Source organism: Micromesistius poutassou (assembly GCF_964030765.1).
Source record: "Micromesistius poutassou genome assembly, chromosome: 20".
Taxonomy (NCBI): domain Eukaryota; kingdom Metazoa; phylum Chordata; class Actinopteri; order Gadiformes; family Gadidae; genus Micromesistius; species Micromesistius poutassou.
This window is the reverse complement of record NC_140290.1, coordinates 14493986-14516733: the sequence shown is the minus strand read 5'-3', so window position 1 is coordinate 14516733 and position 22748 is coordinate 14493986. Positions and strand designations below refer to the sequence as shown.

Genomic DNA, 22748 nt, shown 5'->3' with positions numbered 1-22748 from the left:
GAGCCGTGATCACACAGCCGCCGCGGTGAACTCTGGGCTGGAGGGATGAGGGATGCGGGAGGTAGGCCTACTGGTGGTCAGTCCGTGGAGCACGCTGCGACTAGAAGCATATTGATGGGGCTAGTAGCCATGCCTATGCTTTAAATTATTAGGCTACCTTTGCTTCATTTGGCCTCCTTTAAACGGTTTAGACCTGAGATAGGCTTCTTTCCATGGACCTGTTATGATTAAGTAATTGTATTATATAACCGCTGGGTATATTTGAAGTTAGCTGCCCTGACCCCTAGGTCTACATTTCAGTTTATAAAATTAGAACATTGAGTTGTTTTTCAACTTAAAATATGTAAACTCTTTGTTTTCTTCGAAATAGATCAAATGATACAGCTCTATATTGTCACAACTTGTAACATTAAAAACCCTTAATGCAGCCCCCAATTTGAATGTCAACACACAATGTGTTTTATTCGAGACTTTAGGACATTTTATGTAGTGGAACCAATCCTATTTATTCATCCATGTTAGGCCTACCGCAGGAGCACCGCTTCACTTCAGGTGTGCAGTCAGCAGTGTTTGGGACATTTTATCAAAGGCTATGTTTTTCATTATTATAACAGTTATATTAAGTTAACAAAATAATGGAATAAAGGTAACTTGTAAAAAAAAAAAAAAAAAAACGTGTAGTAGGCCTATTTAATTTATGGCCTGTCGAAAAATCTCCAAGCGGAAATGCATGCACCTTTATTGTGAAAGGAATACCGGCCAGAACTGCGTTTGCCGTAAGATGGTTAAGTGTCGTAATTCAGCCTATATATCGTCCACCGACTCTAAGGAAGTTCTTCTTAACTGCGCTCGGTGTCCTGAAGTGACAAGTCCACGGTGAGCGGAGTCTTAATTGTCAATCTTGCAGTTGCAGATGGTCATCGGTTATAATTACTTACGTATAATGCATGTATTCAGATCCTAATTCATTCCGTTCTTACAATGGTTGTACTTTACACTTATTGTCTTCTGTAACGTGGTCTGCATGCAGAGACTCGTTCCACCACGTGGTGATCCTTATTTAAGGAACGCTACCTAGTCCATTTGTGGTGACTCGTTAAACCATCAAGGCCGCAATGCATTTTGTGTATCAATGCTGCGCAATCGCCAATTTGGCCAATAAAATGATTTTATTGTGAACACTAGGCTATTATCCATGCTAAGGCTAGCTACCCACGATGCTAGATCCCTAGCGTTAGCACGAACTGTATTGAGCACATTTATCGTTGCATTGATAGCATTTGCAGATTTGCTTAACTCACCTTTAAGTAATTCAAAGTATTCACTTGCTATGACTATGAGCCCATATTTTCCCCAAATTCTCTTCATTCTACTCCAAAGCACTATCGATCTCTGCTTTTACACTGAAGTGCCACTCAGTTTGGGAAAGTCCATTTTCATTGGTCAATACCATAACTGCCGTGGCTAGACTGACTCAGGTTTAGCTTTCACTACGGCACTTCAGTTGCGGTATCGTGACAATGAGGCCTGACACATGCTACTTAGGTCAACTGCTAACTGTTGCGTTATTTAACTTGCATTAGGTTAAACTGTTGCCCTTGTCTTTTCAGGATATTGTGGCAATATTACGATGATTCCCAGGAGTTTCGGTAAAAGTCAAGTAAGTATTGACCCCATGTTTGCTTAAATGTGTAGATGTTTTTCGTGCTGGGCTCAAGTTGGGCCTTGATTCAGTGGGCTTTCCTGACGTTGCTGTGCACAGATTAATCTCATCTCCTGCAACCCACTGCTGTGTCAATCAACAGCAGTGTTACTAAGAAGAGTTGACAATGATGACCATGAATCATGTTTCATTCATTCTGCTAAGGCATCTTAAGAATTTAGTTTACATGTTTCTATTGTTTTGTCTTTAGCTCAACATGCAAGGTTCCCCTGGAAGACGTCTGGAATGTTGGTAAGTTTCATGAGATATGCAAGAGGAATGTTGTGTCGTAATGATTAACTGAAATAGTTCAACTGCTCTGAGCTCGTGAATGACACTTATTTCTATGAACGACGCAGCCAGAATGTAGCTCTTCATATTCTTGATAAATGTGTAATTTAGCATGCCCTGTTGTTCTGCAGGTCCCTTGATGACCAGGTCCAGTGACATGTTGAGTATCTCCTTAACCGGCCTTCTGGAGGCAGCAGTGCTGTTGTCCAGGAGAGACATCATGGTAATTACAACACGTCAAATATTTAGTCCCTGGGTGTGAGCCTAGATGAGTGATAATAGGGTAATTTTCCATTCCTCACTATAATCTACGTTCTATGTACTGAGGCCTATCCCGATGGACTCTCTACCATAGGGCCGTATCGTTGGAAATGCCTCACAGACTAAAGCTGTAGTTTGCTTTACCCATGTGGTGACTATAATTTACCAGGTGGGATAAAACGACAGAACAATTCAACTCCTATTCCAGGAAGGATGCAACATAATCATGGCTTTGTGCCAGGGGGCACTGGTGTATTAATGCTGCTTTCAACTTGTTTCTAGGGTCCCTGACGCATGGAAACCAAGCGGAAGTCCACTAATGGCCACGGTGAGTGAAGGCACTACTTCTCGTCTGTTGTCCCTGAGAAAAGCACTGCAGTATCTGCAGACGGTTGCATCTCCAACTGGTCTGTTCAAAAGTCGGTGCGAGAAGAACGCAGTATTGGCATCGTTGGTCTCCCTGCTGCCAGTGCTTGGAGTCCTGGTAAACTTGCTGCAACACCAACTATGTAGGAAACCATCTAGTAAACTTCTATAAGTAATTGGAAAGATGGCTTAAAATATATTTGCCCAGGCTTTAGATGATTGAGTGCATGTAGTCGACCAATAAGCTAATTTTGGTTAAAATTAATGTCTTGCAAACAACTTGTTTCAATGTCTTATATAATTTGCACATTTTTTGCTTAAATGTCACTTCTCTTAGGGTCGTGTTAAAAGTTAATATGGCACAGAAGAGTTGCTCAATTATTTTGTATACGTGCTGATTTTTATTTAAATTAAAGCACTACATGGTATCTGCACCCATGGCTTGGATTATGTTCAAAGGTTGACCAGCTGAAATGTAGCTCTTCATATTCTTGATGAATGTGTAATTAGGGACCGAGCCAAACTTGGCAAGGACCCTATTGAAATCCTCATGTTTATTCTTCTTCTTATTATTTTACCTCATCTTCGACTGCATTTTTCCCCCCCTGCACATATTCGAAAACTCATTTTTATTTGGCACATTTTGTGGGACTGGTGAAAAATTTGATATTCTAGCCCTCAAATTCACATTCGCCCCTAGGTGGCGCTATACCAACTATGCCAAAATTTCAACGTTTGCACAAGCATAACTCGTCACCGGTTGGACCTAAACTCATGAAACTTTGCACACATATGCAAATCCTCATAATGAACAAATTTGCAGATACTAACTTAGCACTTCCGGTAGCCAGATCTCCCGCCATTTTGAATTTAGTTAAAAACAGTAAATTCCCCAAGAATCCCAGGTTTTTCGACTTTGACAAAAATCCTTTGGCACATATCATCTATGGCCCATTATCTTCAATCTGACATAAGGATTAGTCTGTAGGATAAATTTCAAAGTACCCATGAGCCATTGAGTTCAAAAAGGGGTGTGTTTTTCACCCCAAAAATAGTAAATTGCACATATCTACATTAATTGGACTCCTATGGTGTTGGACCTCTCTACTAAAGTTGTTCATAATCAAATTCTGAACAAGAATAATTCAACATTTTTTCAAATGGGGCGTGGCTTCGAAATGGGCGTGGCCTGTTACTAAAATAGCCACAGTTCATAGACGCAATGTTTGATTTGAGCGCGACCAACTCAATGGCCGTTAGGTACCAAAGTTCTAACTGCTCAATTAAAATTAAGTCGATTTAAAAAACAACATGGCCGCCAGAGGCTCAAAATCACTCTGCGGACACCGTAATAGTTATGAATATGAAATTCACAGGACACGTGTAAACTGATGCCGATAGCTCACATACCAAAATTCGTGTTTCTATTTTTTGTAGCGCCCCCTACAGGAACTTTAAAATGCAGCCCCTACGTCACATTTCACCAATATGTATGAAACTCAGTATTCACGTACAATGTGCCCATACCTACAGAAAAGCCTCTTGGACCCATGCCCCAAACTCCACAGGAAGTCGGCTATTTGCATTTCTAATTTTCACTTTTGGCGGCCATTTTGAATTTTTTTCACTTTTTTGCCTTGTATTTGAATGAACTCCTCCTAGGGAATTTATCGGATTTGCTTCAAAATTGGTCAGTACAGTCATGAAGTGGTGCTAAACCAAAATCGTGCTATTTGTGACTGTACGTTGAAGGGCGTGTCCGTGGCATGCCGTCAAAGTTGGCCATTTTTGAATTCCGTCGCTTTGTATTTGAACTAACTCCTCCTAGGGAATTTATCGGATCTGCTTCAAATTTGGTCAGTACAGTCATGAAGTGGTGCTGAACCAGAATCGTGCTATTTGGGACTGTACGTTGAAGGGCGTGTCCGTGGCGTGATGTCAAAGTTGGCCATTTTGAATGGAATTTCACTTTTTCGCATTGTATTTGAACGAACTCCTCCTAGGGAATTTATCGCATCTGCTTCACAATTGGTCAGTACAGTCATGAAGTGGTGCTGAACCAAAATCGTGCTATTTGTGACTGTACGTTGAAGGGCGTGTCCGTGGCGTGCCGTCAAAGTTGGCCATTTTTGAAATCCGTCGCCTTGTATTAAACTTACTCCTCCTAGGGAATTTGTATTTGAACTAACTGCTCCTAGGGAATTTATCGGATCTGCTTCAAAATTGGTCAGTACAGTCATGAAGTGGTGCTGAAACAAAATCGTGCTATTTGTGACTGTACATTGAAGGGCATGGCCGTGGCGTGCTGTCAAAGTTGGCCATTTTGAATGGAATACTTTCACTTTTTCGCCTTGTATTTCAACTAACTCCTCCTAGGGAATTTATCGGATCATTGATGTAGGGTTAATAATGTTAGTTAAAGTTGTTACAACATGTAATTCAGTTAAATGTGGTCTTACATGTTAATGTCAAAACAATCAGTAGGACACCACAGGGCACCTCTGCTTCTACAGATTACATAAATTTGCGAATTTTTTTTAAAACTGCGCTTTTTTAAAACTGCGCGCAGTGATGAACGGGACCTCGTGCCGGCTTGCGGCTGCGTCACGTGCGGTCCTAACATGTGCACATCTTGCCAGCACACATGTTACGACGGCACGTGACGCGGCCGCAAGCCGGCGCGATTTTTTTTTAAAACTGCGCGCAGTGATGAACGGGACCTCGTAGTGGCGGCTGCAAGCCGGCGCGAGGTCCCGTTCATCACTGCGCGCAGTTTTAATTTAGAATGTTATTTTTGTTCATCAGGTCCCTTATGACCAGGTCTGACATGTGGAGCGTCTCCTTTAACCGGCCTTCTGGAGGCAGCAGTGCTGTTGTCCAGGAGAGACATCATGGTAATTACAACACGTCAAATATTTAGTCCCTGGTTGTGAGCCTAGATGAGTGATAATATAGGGTAATTTTCCATTCCTCACTATAATCTATGTACTGAGGCCTATCCCGATGGACTCTCTACCATAGGGCCGTATCGTTGGAAATGCCTCACAGACTAAAGCTGTAGTTTGCTTTACCCATGTGGTGACTATAATTTACCAGGTGGGATAAAACGACAGAACAATTCAACTCCTATTCCAGGAAGGATGCAACATAATCATTGCTTTGTGCCAGGGGGTGCTGGTGTATTAATGCTGCTTTCAACTTGTTTCTAGGGTCCCTGACGCATGGAAACCAAGCGGAAGTCCACTAATGGCCACGGTGAGTGAAGGCACTACTTCTCATTTCTTGTCCCTGAGAAAAGCACTGCAGTATCTGCAGACGGTTGCTTCTCCAACTGGTCTGTTCAAAAGTCAGTGCGAGAAGAAAGCAGTATTGGCATCGTTGGTCTCCCTGCTGCCAGTGCTTGGAGTCCTGGTAAACTTGCTGCAACACCAACTATGTAGGAAACCAAGCCATCTAGTAAACTTCTATAAATGATACGGAAAGATGGCTTGAAATATGATATTCAGCCCTACATGGTTGATGCCTGTCCTATGAACTTTTAAGATAATTGGTAATTAATCAGATTAGTCTTGTCTTTGACGTTTTAATGTGCATTTTGGAGAAACCTGAAAGGGTTAATTGGCTATTGTAGGAATCGACTGCAGGGAAAACTCTCTCCCAAACACTCCCAAAAGTGCTTGACTACGTACGCTGGATTTAGCAATCGGGCTGCCTAGCCTTCGATGACTTTCATTTGTAATGAGTGCAATGACAGAGGCGTGTAGTAGTCAGCCAATAAGATCATTTAAACGCTTGAAGATTAACGGGCTTATTACAGCCAGATACTTTATACATTTAGTGTTTTTTGAGTGATTTACTTTTGACTGGTGGTGGGCTGAGGTCTTGACAATGTGACTCAACTGCTTCTGCTCAACCAACAGGCACAGCTATGGATTCACCGTCCTGTGTGGAATAAACATGTGCTGGTGGCCGGCCCTCAGGTATTGAACAACATCTTAATTCAAACTGAATGAAGCACAGCTTAGTCTAGATAACATGAATTGGTTTGAACATTGTATTGGTCATTTACCAAGGCATTTAGGATCCTTGTTCCCATCTTGCTGTGGATATGACCATAAAGCAGATCTATTCCAGTGGGTTCCGCTAGCAACCCTGCTGTGGACACCTGCTGGGAACATCTTATCTCAAATAGAAGTCATTTTGTCTCAATTTATTATTAAGTATTCAGCCATATGAGATTGCGTGTCAGTATTTGACTACTGATGAGCAGCTTGTATTGTTCCAATGACTAAAATATGTTTTGTTACAGGTGGTGTCCAGACTGACAGACACCAGTGGGAGGGTCTTTGGACTCACCGTCATGGCAGTTCTAGATGTAGGTATGAGACGGCGTTCTGAGTGCTGAACACCGGATCATTTTTCAAAGAGGGCCAGTGACTATCCCAAGTCTGATCCTTACGCAATGATCCCAAAGCCATTGCTCTCTGCTGATGGTTGTACATTGGCTTTATATAGCTTATTTCTCATCCTCAGGAGCAACAATATAAACAGTTTAACTAATGTATACCCTTCATGGCTTTTTGTGTTCCTTGCTAATGTGCATATCTTCACATGTTGCAGCTTTCGTTGATGCTTGAAGAGCGGACCAAGAAATGAGAACCTAGACTTCCCAAATCTCTACAAAATTTCAATTTCATGTTTCTCCAAGTTTCAATAAAATGAAATGGAACCAAAACTTGGGCTTATTTTCTAAGAAATTTAAAAGTATAATGCACTTTTCCTGAGAACTTGTTTGTTACTATAACTTGAGTTTTACTAAACAGTGTACAGGCTGAAATAAACTTTTGAATGATCCAATGAGTAAAGGTCACTTTACATGATTGTTTCCTAGCACGGTGAAGGGGGCAATCTTATGATGGTGCTTAATTAAATGTAAACTGTTCATTAATATTGAGTAGTTGGACGGCGCAAATTGCCCTAGTATATTACTTTCCAAGAACAAGGTGGTGGCTCTTACGTCAGCCCTGATGAGCACCTGAGGTTGTAGCGCATGCAACGAGATGTAGTAGTGTTAAATGATACTACGAATAAGGTGCGTTACTCTTTCTGCAGCATAGGCTGCATATAATGTACAAATAAGTATAATACTTGGCTATTTGAACCAACTGCGCCCATTCAAAGCCTTCATGTCATCCTGCGGGGCCTGGTTCGCTCGACGGGGTGTGGCCGCCTACGTGTCGCTTTTCAGGGATTCGGTGTGGTTGTCCTGGCAGAAAGACATGGCAGGGCATGAGCGTCTGACACTTAGTCGGACATGGACGTGAGCGTCTCTGACCCACCCACTCTGACTTGGACCCGCTCGTCTCAGACACACCTCTCAGACATGGACCTGAGCGTCTCGGGACAGGACGTTCAGGGTTTATGTCGTCATGGGTCGTATTTGCTTGTCTCGCTATAAACGACTTGTAGCAACGTCCACCCAACCGCAGAGAACCACCGAGTCGTTGTGCAATGATTTGGTGTTTTAATGCAAGGACATTGGTGTTTGATGTTAAGACTGTTGAATCAGCCATGCCTCTCCTACGGAAACACACAACTGGCGCTCAAAGAACTGATCCCTCTCGTCTCGTCTACACAATCTCACTCAAAGTCAGAAAACCGGATTGCGAGAACCTGTTTCCTCGCCGACCCCACCCCACCCGGGGGCGGGTTGGGCTGGGCATGCACACACAGCTCTGTGGCGTCATCAAACCCCTATCACACACACGGTTTAGGCCATTCAGCGGCAGGGAAGATGTGCATACACACCAAACAAATTTAAATATAAATAAAATATTGCATCGTAAACACATGCCACTAAGCAAAATAATCGTCTATAGCAGAGCTCCCCCTCCCCTGTCATGCAGCTCTAGGGTGGGCTTCAGTGCAAAAAAACACGTGTCAACTTTTGAGCTCATAAATATTTCCAGATGTGGATAGTATTGCTCGTCCTCTGTAAATATATATAACCATAACAAAAGACCACAAGGATATAGTGTAAATAACATTGGCCAGGTCGAATGCTCTTATAATATGTAAGGTCCCAGAAGGTCCTAGTCTGTGATCTGGTCCCGATCGCTCTTCCTGACTGACACGGATCCAGGATTTTTTTTTTTTTTTTTTTTCTCTCCAGCTTGAGGGAGTATCTAGGAATGCAGCCAGCCAGTCACAGAGGAATGGGAAACTGAAGAGAGAAGGAACATTTCGCTCCCGGAGAAAGAAGGACGGTTCAGACTTGAGGCTAAAACAACCCAACATCCAACATGGTCCAGGTAAGGCTTTTATTTTTATTAGTAGTAAACTAGTAGGAGGATCGATCGGGTTGAAGTACTTCTAGTTACAGTCATTTCCTGTAACTTTTGCTACTATTTAACAACTTTATCCCTTGAAGTAGCCGAAGTTCAACGACTTCACACTCCACCCAAGTATGGTTTGGAGAGATTTCATGAACGCAACATGAGTTTTTTGGTGCAAAATAATAGCCAATTCCTACAGTTCATCGCGTCGACGTAGATCGTCTTTTATTTCTCATTAATTTGATTTAGTCTCCTTAATCCATCTGAACTGAGACTATAGAATAACTGACTATGCGCCAGCGTGTGGACGAGGAGAAGATCCTAGTGTGACTCGGGTTCTGAGCTGCAGGTCAGATCTTCCTCAGGACAGAAACGGGCGGAGGTCCGAAGCAGATCGAGATCGCTCCACCGTCTCCGGGAGTTTCACTCCAGGACGTCCGAGACGTCATAGCGATCAATGGTCACAATGTGACGAACCCCTCACTACAACACTGCTCTCAGAAATAGTATTTTATTCAGAGAGCAAACACATGATGGACGATTATTGATTTGTAATAATTGTATAGTTGGTTTAAGTATTCAGCAGAGGCCTGCTCCAGCCTCACCCCTGGTTAGGGCCACCAGGCTGTCGAGTAAACCTGAGTGCACATTGCAGAATACACGCAGGAATTCGCTGAGCCGAATATGATGAACCGATGGGGCTCCTCATCCAAACTATTACACTAGTAACCCAGCATGTTGGGTGTGTTAATGACTTAACAGTATGTTTGTACCGTCTGAAATGTCTCCATTGTTGTTCAATGTGATGGGATTTGATGCATCACCTGAAAACTTTAGCACAAAAGGCCTAGCTCTGTACGTACTAAATACAGTTATGCACAACTGTATTTCATAGGTCTAATAAAAGCCATGTGGGACATGCCAGTTCTCCTATTTAAAGCAGAATTGCCAAATGGCTTATAGCCCCACAGCAGCAGTTTACTTTTTAACCTGTTATACAAGTATGGATGCAATATAACGAGGGCGGGGCCGGGGTTAAATTAGAGTTTCTGATACCTTGGGAACTGCCTTGTAAAACTAAAGCCTAAGATTAATAAGCCTACACCATCTACTACATGTTCAATAAAGCATGGTTTATGGGCCTGGAAGTACATTAAAAGAGTATGTTGGCCCTTATTGATCCCACGTAATCTAATACACTGGCCATCTTCATTTTATAGAGAACAAAGTTGCTGAGCTGAATATAACGCTATGTGTTAATGTAATTATTTAGTCTATTGAAGATGGTCATCAACATCAACTTAGGGTTCTGATGAGTTGCAGATATATTTAACTCCATGTTGAGACAGCGTCCAATCAAATACAGTATTTAATAATGGCATTAGCACAATTGTCTAGTAAAAGTTTTTGTTTCTATACAGTTGGTAGCCTACAGACACTTTGAGCTAGTGTGTGTGCATGCGCGTGCGTGCATGTGTGTGTGTAGATGCTTTTGACTGTCATTCACACATTCCATAGTTCCGAGTCATACAGAACGGGACACAGCGATGGACCACTGTTGTTGGTTGTGCAACAAACATACATCCGTCAAATGAAGTGTTAGTTTGTGCGAAAGCACGTTTAAACGTCCGCGTATGTATGAATGGAATGTGGCCGGTCTTTCTGTGTTGGTGTGGTGTGGTGTTTCCAGACTTAAAGTCAGCCACCACCTGCTGTATCCCACACCACAGGGTCTTCACCTGGAACCGTCCTTTATAACCGCTCATCTTCTGCTCCTTCACCTCTCCGTAGTTCACAGATCTCGAGAAGGCCATCTCTACAATGGTGGACGAGTTCCACAACGCCGGCAGTGGAGCCACTCTGAAGGCGGATGAGTTCAAGGGACTGGTCTCCTCCCAGCTGCCCACATTAGCCAAGGTAAACGTCGTCACCTCACCCCCCCCCCCCCGGTGCACAACAAGGTCAAATAGGCCTATAAACCCAGTTCTGACGCACCATAGCTGAATCTAATGGTGTGAGTCTTTAATTGCATTTTATTTTAACTGGATTTAACCAGTCTTTAACAAGCAAGAACTGATGAATACAGGAACAGCACATCATCATCATAACATAATTAAGAACTCTGACACAGTTCAATGGCAGACTAAGCAGATCCGACTAAATAATTATCACAACCCAATAACAACGGTACCTCAAAAATCGTGGGTCAATGGGTTTAGCTTGCAGATTGAGGTGTGAGGGTGTATGTTTGGATGTGTGTGTGTATGTGTATGTGTATGTGTATGTGTGTCTGTGACGCAATGAGAGCACCAAGGTGTGGTTGTCAATTGCGCAACCCCCCCTGTCTTCCCGCCTCCTTTAACCATGTGCACTGGCCTTGCCCCGCCCACCATTGATCCCAGCTGTAGGGTGTGGTCTGACATCTTCTGCACCGCTAACACCCAGCTTATGGGGGCTGTACTCACAGATGGACTCTATTCAGAGGGATTCAGAGGGAGGTTTTGAAGACAATTTAATACCCCAAAGTATCAAAACAGAACGTACATTCTCAGTAGGACTCCATGCTTAGTGCATGATCCTGTTTTGGGTCTTCTGAAACAGCCGTTGTTTTGGTTGTTAGTTGTTTCTGTAGATAAGATTCAACCGTTGGAAAGAGAGAGAGCAGAAGAGTGAGAGATGCTGAAACTAAACCAAAAGACGTCCCCTCCCTCTCTGCTCCCTCCCTCCCTTTGTTCTCCCCCATTGATAAGTCTTGAGTTCCACTCACCTTAGATTGACTGGTAAGCAGGTTCTCTTGAATCTATCAGGGAAGAGACGTCCCGAGTGGTCAGAAATGGAGCGGGAGCGGTCTAAAATCGAGGCGGGCACAGTCAAATCAAAACAGATGTGCTCACTGTTTGCATTTCACGGACTAATAGCTGACAGATGGAAATGCTATTTCAAAAGAGTCAAATAATAACTCGTACCTACATCACCTTTTAAGGAACACAATGTTGGATCTAATTTATGAGTTGACACACAAAGAAGTAATATTGGTTGGTTTGTTTGGGAGTCGAGGGTGTCAAGCCTTATTTAATAAAATGAACACCCCATCCTGTTCCCAACAGACCGTTGGCACGGACGCGGGATGGAGCGACATCCTCCAGAAAATGGGCGTGTCCGGCGACGGGGAGGGCGTGTCCTTTGAGCGCTTCTGGAGTCTGATCCAATCACAAGCCACCCAGCAGCACGGCCTGCTCAGCCTCGACAAGGTGTCCAAATGCAGCTGCATCGTGCTGTAAGGGATCCGGCACCTTTACCCTCTATTCATCTCGGCTTAGCCAGCCCAGCATTTAACCATCAGCAGGACAGCAGTGAGCCAACACATTACAGGAGAGGAGGATCTCCCTGCCAGAGCCTGTACAATTTGCCCTTTCTGATTTGCAATAGTGAGTGGCACCAGTTTCAGATGTTTAAAATCTTCATTTTCCAAAAATACAAAAAACTCATTTACAAGAAATTACAACATATATTGCAATAAACTGTGTTTAACCAGAGAGTACCATTCCTGTGTTATAGTTTTGTTTGGTTTCTCTATAATGTAGGCTTTCAGCATCAGGAACTACATCCTTTCTCCGTATGTGAAAAATAGTGACTACAATTTCTTTTAACATATCTGAAGTAAGCATTCTGGTAAATTTGAAGCAAACCTTTTCATTACATGTTCATTAAATGACATCCAGCAATAATCAAGTTTACAGTATTTTCTTTACTTGAGCTTTAAAGCTTTAAGATAGAGGTATATTGTGATGAACCCTGTGATGGACAAAATAAACAACATATCATGGAGTCTAACTCCAATGCAATTTGGGATTATCTCATTCAAGTGTTAGAACTTAAATGAAAGACTTGCCTAAATTTGTGTACAATAGAAAGTTTGGATTTGCATTGTGTTCGTTTTGCTCTTCAATATGACTTTTAATCTGTATTTATACAACAATGTTATCTCTGTGTACTGGCCAATGTGACACCATAGGATACTTTACACCATTTATTAAATAAACATTTGAAGAAAGTAAAGTAGCCCAAAGAGTTTATTTTTGGTTTAAATGATTGGGATGTCTTCAAGATTTATCATTTCATATTAGTGCAAATGTTTCGTACAACACTCGATACTCGTAGATATACATGAATATTACAGTTTGGGCAAATTTGCATTCTTGTGTTGTTTGTACAGTATCTTTATATGCAATCTTTCTTTGAATACTCAATTACATCCTGCATCTTAATTTCATTAAGGAAACACACACACACACACACACAGAATTATCTTTTTGTAATCCTACTTACTGTATTTACAAATGCACAAGCCTCACCATACAAGTTATCGTTTCACTTGTTTAAACGTCATAATGCGTACGGTGCTTATTTAAAGCTGCCTCACCAGAAGCGTTGCATTCACGCACCTCTGATTGAGAGGCCAGGTGGATTCCTCACAGATATGTCAGACATGAGCAGGTGGAGTGGTATGTAATCTAAACTGCGTCACACAGAGGCAAAAACATTCAACGCCAACACGTATTCTCACAGAGCATTTCACTAACTAGGCCACGGAAGGCTAGGCTTATTTCCAACCAATAACACTCAAATAACACTTCTAACTATGTATAGAGTCAATCAATAATGTTATCCAATCTGGCAACATCAAAAGTGTCCATTATACCACCACAAACTCCCGGTTTTTAGATCCGTCTGTTTCCATGGTCCTCATTGACAGGAGTGAGGACTGCCCCATGTATCTGAGGAGAAGGATAGGCTGCTTATGTTGTACACAGACTCAGAGGCCACCGCCGCCACAAGGCAGTGACCTCCACGTGTTTGCCACGACACTGCTAGTGCCACTGTGACGTCTGCTAGAAGAGTCCTTGAACTTTGATGGATTCCAACCCGTCCCTGCCATAGAGCCCTCGAGGGAGGACCCAGCCTGTGGATGCTGTGGAGAGTCCACACTGTGTTTTGTGGATTTCCTGTGAGTGTGCCATGAAGTACTCTCTCCTCTCCTCGTCATTTGGAAACATAGCGAAGGCCTGACTCAACTTCCTCCCGGCCAGTGGCAGCGTCTCCAGTTTCTAAGAGCACATCATCCAGAATGATTTGTTTGAATGCCTTTGGTCTCAGGTTCTCCTGACAGCCCAAATTGTTTTCATGTGCGTCTCATAGCCCCCTGGGATATAATCAGGAGCACGCCTTCTTTCATTCTCTTGAAGAAAACGCACAAAGGGCGTTTGCGCATTTTGGCCATGATTCTTGGGGGACAAACAAATGTGTTGGTATGACTGTCCTACCATGTTTGACTCGTGTGGTTAAACTGGGATTTTTTGGGCTAATCAAAAACTCTGAAATTGCAATTGCACGTTCTCAAATATCCTAACATGATGACTGAATCTGAAGCTGTACTGGCCTGTCGGCTTTTATGAAGAGATGTTGTGCCAATGTCTCATACAGGGAGTTGCTGTTGTGTAGGTCAGAGAAACTCATTGCACATGACGTACACAATTTTAATTTCAACAATAATACGAGGGGGTTATACACAATATCGGGCAAGGGGCGTTGTTCTTGATATCGTGGGGGCTGGTGCATATTTACATTTCGACACTAGATGGCGATCATGGGATTTATGTCCGCTCCCAGCGGCGTAGAGGAAGAATCACGGGAGCGGAAGAGAAGAACCGCCATCTTCGTGAGGTCCAGAGCATCAGCGAAAAGGTCTTTACTGCAATATTCTCATCTAGATATCCGTTGTAGTTTCAGTAGTATTCCGTTCATGTTTGGATGTATGTGACTGAGCGTAGCGTCCAACCAATATATATATCAGGTACCATTAACAGCCTAGTGTGGGTCATGTTATTGGTCATTAACAGTGAGCTAAACCCGTGTACCAGCACTAAGATGGAGACCACGACGTAACATGTTGGTCATTACACATTTATGTCGAACCATCACATTTTCTTAAATTCAAAATATCCAATAGTTATTATTTTCTCAATTGCAAGTTATTTCACTGAAAATGAGCACTGGGCGCCCATCGGCCACCCAGACAACCAGTACCAACATGCAGACAACCAGTACCACCATCATGTGTCCTTATCCCAGGTCACTACAAGTTAGGTCATCTTCTTAAAGGAGACACAGCAACGAAATATCTTCTGGTTGTGACGTTGTTTTTTTCAGTTGAATGTCTCTGTTTTAGCTAATAATAAACCTAGTGGATAATTGTATTGAATCACACGTTGTATCCTACGCTGTATTGCAGATGCCTCGACATTGCTCAGCTGGAGGCTGCAAATCTCGCGATAACCGTGAAACCCGCAAGGCTGGCATTACTTTTCACAAGTAAGAACTATGAAAACCCTTGGATCACATCTGTTATCATTTATCTATCCATCATTTAGAGAATTTCTATTTAATGTGTTCAGTGGGTCTCCACAGTTAGGAATGACAATTCAATATAGTCAATAACTTTATTTTTGTTGTCCAGATTACCCAAGGGAGCCAGCCGAAGGAATTTATGGATTACAAATTCACACCGCAAGGGTCTTTGGGATCCCCAAACAGACTTTGTTTACTTCTGCTCAAAACACTTTACTCCGGAAAATTTTGAACTCACTGGTTACAGGTCTGTGATTTTAAGATTAGTATGTCGTTTTGAATTGCATGTAAAGTTTGAATTGTGAGGAACTATTACTAAAGCCTCATGAGACCATCCAAATCTTGCAAGTTCACATTCTGCTTCTCTCTGGCGGTCTGGCCTCCATCCTGTTTAAAGCCCTCTCCATCCAACCTGCTCATCACAAGACGCACCATACTGCATTTTGTACAATTGAAAAAAAGCAGCTTGCTGTGCCCTTTTATTTATTTATTTTTATTACTAGGCAATCACCAAGTCACTGTTCTCAGCCAAGTTGCCTCCTTATTAGATCTGATTGGACAATGGAAAAAAACCTCAAATGACGTCCGTCACAAGGCTTTCGAGGCGTTTAACAAAAATCATGAAAGCGGAAAAACGCAAGGCGAGGCCAACACTTTACTCTCGTTGAGAACGCCCCCAGGCTGCAGGACATACTCTGCCTCATCAAAGACTAACAATGTGACGAAGAAGAACAGAAATCTGCATCGACGGCTTTTCTCAGATCAACAAAACGTTTTTACTTTACTTTCAACCAGATTCGGCCAGTTTACGAGCAACGCTCTGATTGGCTGGATCTTTGAACAAGTTCATCAAACCTGAATATCAGGATGGTCTCATGGGGCTACTGTTGCTGGGACGTTTAGTCAAATGTATCCGCTGTGGTCGTCTTCACAGCGGAATCCGCCGACTGAGAGAGGACGCCTTCCCCACCGTGTTTGATGCGTCGCTGGGGGCCAAACGCAAAGGGCCCGGTCGCCCTCGGAAGAGGGAGGCCCTTCATCTCAGGTTCACGTCCTTTTGGTTTCTTCATAAAAGTGTGGTCACGTTTTGTTTCTTCTCAAACGTTTATGAAAATGTTCAGGTAAACGCCACAGTCGTGGTCAAACCCAGCCTATAGTCAAATGCAGATGTTTCATTTAGAATACTGACAATATGAACAAAGACGTTCAGGCACAACAGAGTGTAAATGTAACCCTATCACTACACAGAGAGAGGTTTTTTATTACCGTCTGTTATTGAGTGGTCGTAGCAGTGACTAATGACAAATAATTCCCCATGCCCTGAATCGTTTGTTGCTGTCGTAACTCTACCAGCTCGCTATTATATATCCTAGACAGAAGCCACAGCCGCCAATCAAAGCGGACCACGCGGAGGCTGAGAAGGCGGAGGACATCCGAGACCCCGCTCCGGTGAAGGAGGAGAGGGCCGGTCTGTGTGCGGAGGCCGCCGTCATCGACCCGCCCCCGCCCTGTTCGGACGAGGCCGCCTCCGAGGCCCAGCCGCCCGCCTCCTTGACGGACGGCTGTCCCTCTCCTCCGCCTCCCCCGCACGTCCCCCGTCCCGAGAGCTCTCCCTCTCCACCACCGCCCCCCCAACAGTCCCCGCCCGCCGAGTGCCCCGCCTCCCCGTCCCGCTACATGCGGCGCCTGCCCCCGGCCCCCGGGTTCTACCTGCGGAAGGAGCACAGCTACGCCCAGCTGTGTCCCCTCCTGTGGCGGCGGCGTTGCGAGCGAGCGGTGGACTGCCTGGAGAAGGCCCTGCGGCAGCTGAGCGCGGCGCGCCGCCGCGAGAACCGACTGCGGAGCACGCTGTCCCGGCTCCGGGAGAAGAGGCTGCGGCCCGCGGGGCAGGACGACGGGCAGAGGACCAGGAGGGAGTGGCTGGGCGGCGGGCGGCTGATGAGGGGGGCGGTGGCGGCGAGCGGGGCCGGGGGCGACGGCGAAGGCGGCGGTGGCGACGGCTCGTTCTGGGCCCAGCCGGAGGAGAGCGACGGGGAGATGGAGAGCGAGGAGGCCGGGCTGGTGGGGGAACACGCGGAGGACGAGGACGTGGACGCGGGGGAGTTCTGCTTCAGCTGCAACAGAGCCGGGGACGGCTGCTGCGACGGAGACACGCGCCCCGCCGTTTCCCGGGCGGTAGGTAAAAGCGCACGCGCTGTCGGGCGCGACGGCGTGGCGAGGTCTCAAGAGGAGGGCTGCGATTGGCTGCCGCTCCTTAAACCGCCCGGAAGTCACAAGGACACGTTTGTAAACGGGGAAGGGAAAGCCCTCGGAGAAATTCATGAACACCAATTGAGTTCTCCGGAGTTAGTGGAGAACACGGATCACGTGCAGCTTTTGGTTCTGGAGGGGCCGCTGGGAGACGGGTTTAAAACTACCCATCTACAAAGTGCCTTAAAGCTGCCCCCCTCCAGGTGCCTACTGCAGAGCCAGGCTCAGGCGGGCCTCCAGCGGGTCCTCTTGGGTGGGGAGTCGCTGCATAGCTCCCAGGGCCCTGATCCGCAGCCAGCGCTGGCAGACTTCGGGGCCATGGCGGGTCAAACCAAGGGTGCAGCGTTTTACAAGGAGCCCTGCCAGCAAGTGTTTTTTGTGCAGGAGAGCACAGAGGGACAGCTGTTGCTCGTGCCTGCCACCACCCAGGACAGATTAAAAGGTGTGGACAGCACTGATGATGGGGCTGGAAATATGCAAACTATACTGGAGCCACACATGACCTTCCAGGCGGATTTAGGGCCGGTTCCAGAAGACGTAGCGAACAGGGGCTTGGAGTCGTCCAATGGGAATGTTCTAGGTACGGTCGTGAGAGAAGATGTGAGGGAAAAACTAAAGGAACATTTGGAAGGTTTTCAGCTACAGCTCAGCACGGAGTACATCACTTGAAGAAACATGCCATTGTCTGTTTCATTTTGAGCCCATGATTTTTTTTGTTTATTATATGATAAATGAAAGGATATACAGTATGTATATATTTATGTATATGAAATATTTAATGTTTGAGTGTTTCTGAGATGTTTGCAAATAATTGACCGAATAAACCTGAGATGAATGCCAAAATGTTATGTTTCGTGCTACACCAATTATAAAGTTAATGTAGGGGTTGACATTGAAACAGCAATAATAAATATTGACAAACTTTTTAGACAGACCCCTTCTCACCCCATCCTCTGGATGTATTTAATTAAATTGGTCCCATTGAACTAAAGGGTCTGCTAAAATGGCAAACGAAACAGGATAGGTTGTCCATCTGAAATTGTTATCCTTTGTGATTGCATTTAATTAAAAACGTTTCATTATTATACAATTGGTAAAGTATTTAAAGTACAAATAAAACGCCTTAAATCTGAATTTGCAATTCAATTCAATTTGCCTTTTGGGCTACGAGTAGAGTACTCAAAAAGAAATACTACTCTTTAGTACTGTGATGTGATCATCCAATCATCCACCAGGACACGTGCTGCAGGTCAGTCGGGCTGTGACGTCAGAGGGACGCCCCATGGCGCTCCCCCCCCCCGTGCACCTCCCACCTGTCCTCCCGAAGGTCCGCCCTCCGTGCAGGTCCACCGTGTGTAGACCTCCCCTGCTGCTCGGGGCTGCAGGCATTCGGGTCGACATGGTGGTCAGAGAGAGTCAGCGTCCAAGTACTAAGAGGAGCAGAGGCACTCCTCAGAGGAGCAGAACCATGGAGGGGACTCCTCAGAGGAGCAGAACCATGGAGGGGACTCCTCAGAAGAGCAGAACCATGGAGGGGACTCCTCAGAGGAGCAGAACCATGGAAGGGCCTCCTCAGAGAGTCGATGCGAACATCGCCCTGCTTGGAGCAGAAGACGTAGGGAAATCTGGTAAGTTAAAACATACATGCATATGTATGTAGGCCTACATCAACCAAATGAACGTAAAAGTGTTTAAACGACTCATGAACGTCGTCCCTAAGCTTTGTGTGTCTGTCCTCAGCGCTCACCGTGCGGTTCTTAACCAGAAGATTCATCGGAGAATATGGAGATATCGGTACGTTTCGCTAAAGAACATTGCCTATTTCATAACCTTCTGTTTTATCAACAATCTTAACTCACCTTCACTGTGAAATCCTTCATACAGAGTCGATACACAGCCACTGTGACATGATCGATGGACGAGAGATCTGCTTCAACATCTGGGACTCCGTCTGTCCTCAGGTGAGTCTAGGGTCCAGCCTCCAAAATGAACCCTAGTTCCCAAATCAAATTCACTGGATAACATGTCCGATCACATCTTTCTTTATTGTAGAATGAGGGCATTGCCGATCACAACATCACCAAACAGCTCCAGTGGGCGGACGGCTTCATCCTGGTCTACAGCATCTGCGACCGCTCCAGCTTCTCCGTGGTGGAGCAGCAGGTGCGACGGCTGCGGGGGGCCCGGACCAGGGGGGGTCCCGGCACGGCGCCCGGGCCCCCCATCATCATCGTGGGGAACAAGCGGGACCTGCGCCACCGCCGCACGGTGTCCAGCGAGGAGGGCCGGCTCCTGGCCCTCACCGCCGACTGCGGCTTCTTCGAGATCTCCGCCGCGGAGAACTATCACGGCGTGTTGCTGGCCTTCCACGGCCTGCTGGAGCTGATCCGGGAGACCCGGGCCCTGAAGAAGGGACCGGCGGGCATCAAGGGTATCGTGAGGAGCGTGTCTGCGGTGTTCGGTAGGAGACGGAACGACGCGAAAGACGCGCAGGACTGAGTCGGGGGATCGGATTCTACATGGCCGACACCTGGAGGCCGTGGGGATCCCGAAATGTAAAAAGTGTTGATAAAAGATGGAACTCTGCTGCCAGTGAAGACGCTATGAGGAGTTTACGCCGAACAGTTGTTGCCGTTGTTCATAACACCTGCACTGCTGATCCCTTGGGACCCCCTGACTTGCAAATATGACAGTCATCCAAGGCCTCATCAATCATCAAAACCCTTCTGAAAGAAAGACTGTTTTAACTGTATCACAGAACGACTTCTCAACATGTAAAAAAGCGTCATAAAATGAACCTTTTACAATGTTTTGACAATGTTTGAATCAGGCCTATTTTTTTTATGACATTTCTTCCTTATTTTCTTTTTTATTAAACCAAACATACAAAATGTATACATGAATCTGTCAAATGTTTGTCTATTTATTTTTGGAAAGTTTGAACGAGTCCTGTTCAAATACAATAAAAGAATTGTAATGCACGTTTTTGCTTTGGAAGTATTTGAACATAAAGAGGATTATCCGAGAGTCTAGCAGCCGTAGCCTGCATACCTTTAAACAACTCGTTGTTCACATTTGGAGAGTGGCCATGCAAAGCCCTCATGTGCACAACAATACCACCTTGTATTTGACTATGTGAGCTGAAACCGGGTCCTCCCTGCAGCAGTCAGGTAATGAATGGCAATGTTCATTACCCGACTGTAGCACAGGTGCATGGAAAGCTCCCACAGCTGTATCCATTTGAGCTGTTCAGCTCAATGTTGGGTTTGAGCAGCTCTGCCACAGGGAGCTCGCTACAGGCCTTCCAGCCGCAGAACGTACCACGTTGTGTCCATGAAGAGGGGTTCTCATTGTCTCCTTGCTAGCCTGGAAACGATCTGACGCTGCATGGGAGGAGCAGAAGGAAGTGGCAGGACAGCGGTGGTCTGGTTCTCTGATCAAGGGTCACGGGACTTTTATTAGATTGTATATGTTTAGTGTTTCTGTCATACTTTAAAACATCCCATTCATTCAAAGTGAAACGTGTATACTTGATATTATTAAGGTCATTGTGTTGCTTCCCTCAATGTACACCCCTGGCTCACAGCAGCTCCCTGCTCAGCTTAAAGAGCCAGAAGTGCACCGTCACGTGCAGATGTGTTCTTTATAGGGCTGACCCGGGGCCAGAGCGGGACCTGCTGACAGGACCGGCCTGTGTGCGCTCCTGGGGATGATCTCACACCAGCTCACAACAATGGCAGGATGGATCTGTAGGATGCTGCTGGAGCAGTGTAGAGATCCTGATCGTGTCTGATCTTTCCTCCTGACAACACAGTAAAGTAACCAGGGACGTCATGGACAGACGGCTGGACAGCCTCCTCTGGGCCTTTTCTCTTTCGGTGGTGGTTAACCCTGAACCGTACCAGATAACATTCTTCTGACTAAAGTCTTCTGACGGTAGCTTTCAGCTCCTGGGTGAACTGCAACAGGAATTATGCTGTTGCATAATTCTATGTATGTATGCTGTATGCTGTTGCTCCCGGTGATTTTATTCGATATTCACAACGTTTCGGCCATAGTAGGTCTCCGTCAGGTGTTAACAGGAAACAAAGGGTGGGAGGGGGTATATACCCATGAAAATGGGCATTGTTCTCAATTAGCCAATCAAGGAGTAAGGGACGTAATGTTCATCAATTAAATCCATCATCTTATGAGTGTACAAAAAAACAGTGTGGGCTATAGGACATGTAAATGCATTGTTTATATATGTTCTACAAGTGTTGTACAATAACAATCTTGGCTTACTCACTATAAAAAACTGTAAAAACAGTATCAAAACCATATCAGAACCATGTTCCATATCTGAACTGAGGACAAACACAGGGGTCGCTCAGAACACCAATATGAGTCTGCTCCTTTATCTACATGTGGCACGAGAAGAAGAGATACCCATAAATAGTGTTATGAACGACACCATTGCTGGTTCTTTCGATGACCCCTCGGGTCAGAGGGTCTGTAGGAGAACCTCCAGGGACAAACTGGTCCCACTGGGTGCAGGTTGATTCCATTCTTTTCAAAGTTGAATTACCACCAAGTGCTTTTATCTACAAGACAATATTATATAAACAGTAGAAGAAAACATAGAACTCAATACATGGGGACGACTTGGCCCCACTCATTTAACTAATGTAGATAACACAGCACAGCAGCCATTGAAGAGTTATTATTCCCAATACTCTCAAGAGCTTCCAAAAATATACAGTGAGATTGTCTAACAGGTCGGTTTGGAATATTTAGCAAGTACTGCAAGGCAAAGGTTGACTGAGTGATAGACCCCAAGCAGAGAAGCTAATTATTAAACTCTGTATTAAACACACTAAGCTGACTGAATGGGTGACCTGATTATATTGACCATCACAATCTGTGACCACGTTCAAAAGTAATCTAAAGACACCTATTTCGCTCAGCATTCTCTTGAATCCATTTCTATTAAGTTTTTATTTATTCCTATTTTTAATATTTACTATAGTTTTACTTAATTTATCATTGATTTTCACTATACTATTATATAAAAATTGTACTGCTGTATTTCTACTGCTCTGTTAAGCACCTTGTATTGCAACTTTGCACGAAAGGCGCTATATAAATAAAGTTTG

At 44.8% G+C, this 22748-nt stretch overlaps 3 protein-coding genes, 1 long non-coding RNA gene and 4 other non-coding genes across 9 annotated transcripts; all 8 read left to right on the top strand.

The window, feature by feature from the left end:
• Positions 1-806: 806 nt before the first annotated feature.
• Positions 807-7476, top strand: LOC311365442. Its single transcript, XR_014639409.1, has 10 exons — positions 807-876; positions 1611-1660; positions 1914-1954; positions 2125-2216; positions 2537-2582; positions 5426-5514; positions 5830-5875; positions 6541-6600; positions 6930-6995; positions 7241-7476. It is a non-coding gene; the product is annotated as an uncharacterized lncRNA (long non-coding RNA).
• LOC311365644 (small nucleolar RNA SNORA18) lies at positions 2315-2447 on the top strand. The gene has a single exon (XR_014639473.1). It is a non-coding gene; the product is annotated as a small nucleolar RNA SNORA18 (small nucleolar RNA).
• LOC311365637 (small nucleolar RNA SNORA8) lies at positions 2624-2758 on the top strand. Its single transcript, XR_014639467.1, has one exon. It is a non-coding gene; the product is annotated as a small nucleolar RNA SNORA8 (small nucleolar RNA).
• On the top strand, positions 5608-5740 carry LOC311365643 (small nucleolar RNA SNORA18). The gene has a single exon (XR_014639472.1). It is a non-coding gene; the product is annotated as a small nucleolar RNA SNORA18 (small nucleolar RNA).
• On the top strand, positions 5917-6051 carry LOC311365636 (small nucleolar RNA SNORA8). Its single transcript, XR_014639466.1, has one exon. It is a non-coding gene; the product is annotated as a small nucleolar RNA SNORA8 (small nucleolar RNA).
• A 1322-nt stretch (positions 7477-8798) lies between the features above and the next one.
• Positions 8799-13008, top strand: s100v2 (S100 calcium binding protein V2). Its single transcript, XM_084484755.1, has 3 exons — positions 8799-8931; positions 10747-10872; positions 12063-13008. The coding sequence occupies exons 1-3, from the start codon at positions 8923-8925 to the stop codon at positions 12234-12236; spliced, it is 309 nt and encodes a 102-aa protein (XP_084340881.1). The 5' UTR covers positions 8799-8922; the 3' UTR covers positions 12237-13008.
• A 1660-nt stretch (positions 13009-14668) lies between these two features.
• Positions 14669-18282, top strand: thap7 (THAP domain containing 7; the record flags this gene model as incomplete). 2 transcript variants are annotated; one of them, XM_084484636.1, is made up of 5 exons in its annotated part: positions 14669-14700; positions 15248-15327; positions 15473-15610; positions 16298-16408; positions 16737-18282. In XM_084484636.1, exons 2-5 carry the CDS (start codon positions 15248-15250, stop codon positions 18280-18282), a joined length of 1875 nt encoding a protein of 624 aa, XP_084340762.1. In that variant the 5' UTR covers positions 14669-14700. The 2 variants fall into 2 exon arrangements, with proteins under 2 accessions (XP_084340762.1, XP_084340763.1); XM_084484637.1 differs by lacking the exons at positions 14669-14700; positions 15248-15327; positions 15473-15610 and having other exon boundaries at positions 16346-16408; positions 16741-18282.
• A 773-nt stretch (positions 18283-19055) lies between these two features.
• On the top strand, positions 19056-20351 carry LOC311365555 (ras-related and estrogen-regulated growth inhibitor-like protein). Its single transcript, XM_084485116.1, has 4 exons — positions 19056-19241; positions 19354-19407; positions 19498-19574; positions 19666-20351. The coding sequence occupies exons 1-4, from the start codon at positions 19082-19084 to the stop codon at positions 20110-20112; spliced, it is 738 nt and encodes a 245-aa protein (XP_084341242.1). The 5' UTR covers positions 19056-19081; the 3' UTR covers positions 20113-20351.
• Positions 20352-22748: the final 2397 nt, after the last annotated feature.

Bases quoted from the DNA above. Each gene is read 5' to 3' on its own strand.
- s100v2 (XM_084484755.1), top strand. The intron at 10,873-12,062 runs GTAAACGTCGTC...TGTTCCCAACAG, and splicing joins AGCTGCCCACATTAGCCAAG to ACCGTTGGCACGGACGCGGG.
- LOC311365555 (XM_084485116.1), top strand. From the start codon at position 19,082: ATGGAGGGGACTCCTCAGAGGAGCAGAACCATGGAGGGGACTCCTCAG. The intron at 19,242-19,353 runs GTAAGTTAAAAC...GTCTGTCCTCAG, and splicing joins AGAAGACGTAGGGAAATCTG to CGCTCACCGTGCGGTTCTTA. The intron at 19,408-19,497 runs GTACGTTTCGCT...TCCTTCATACAG, and splicing joins CGGAGAATATGGAGATATCG to AGTCGATACACAGCCACTGT.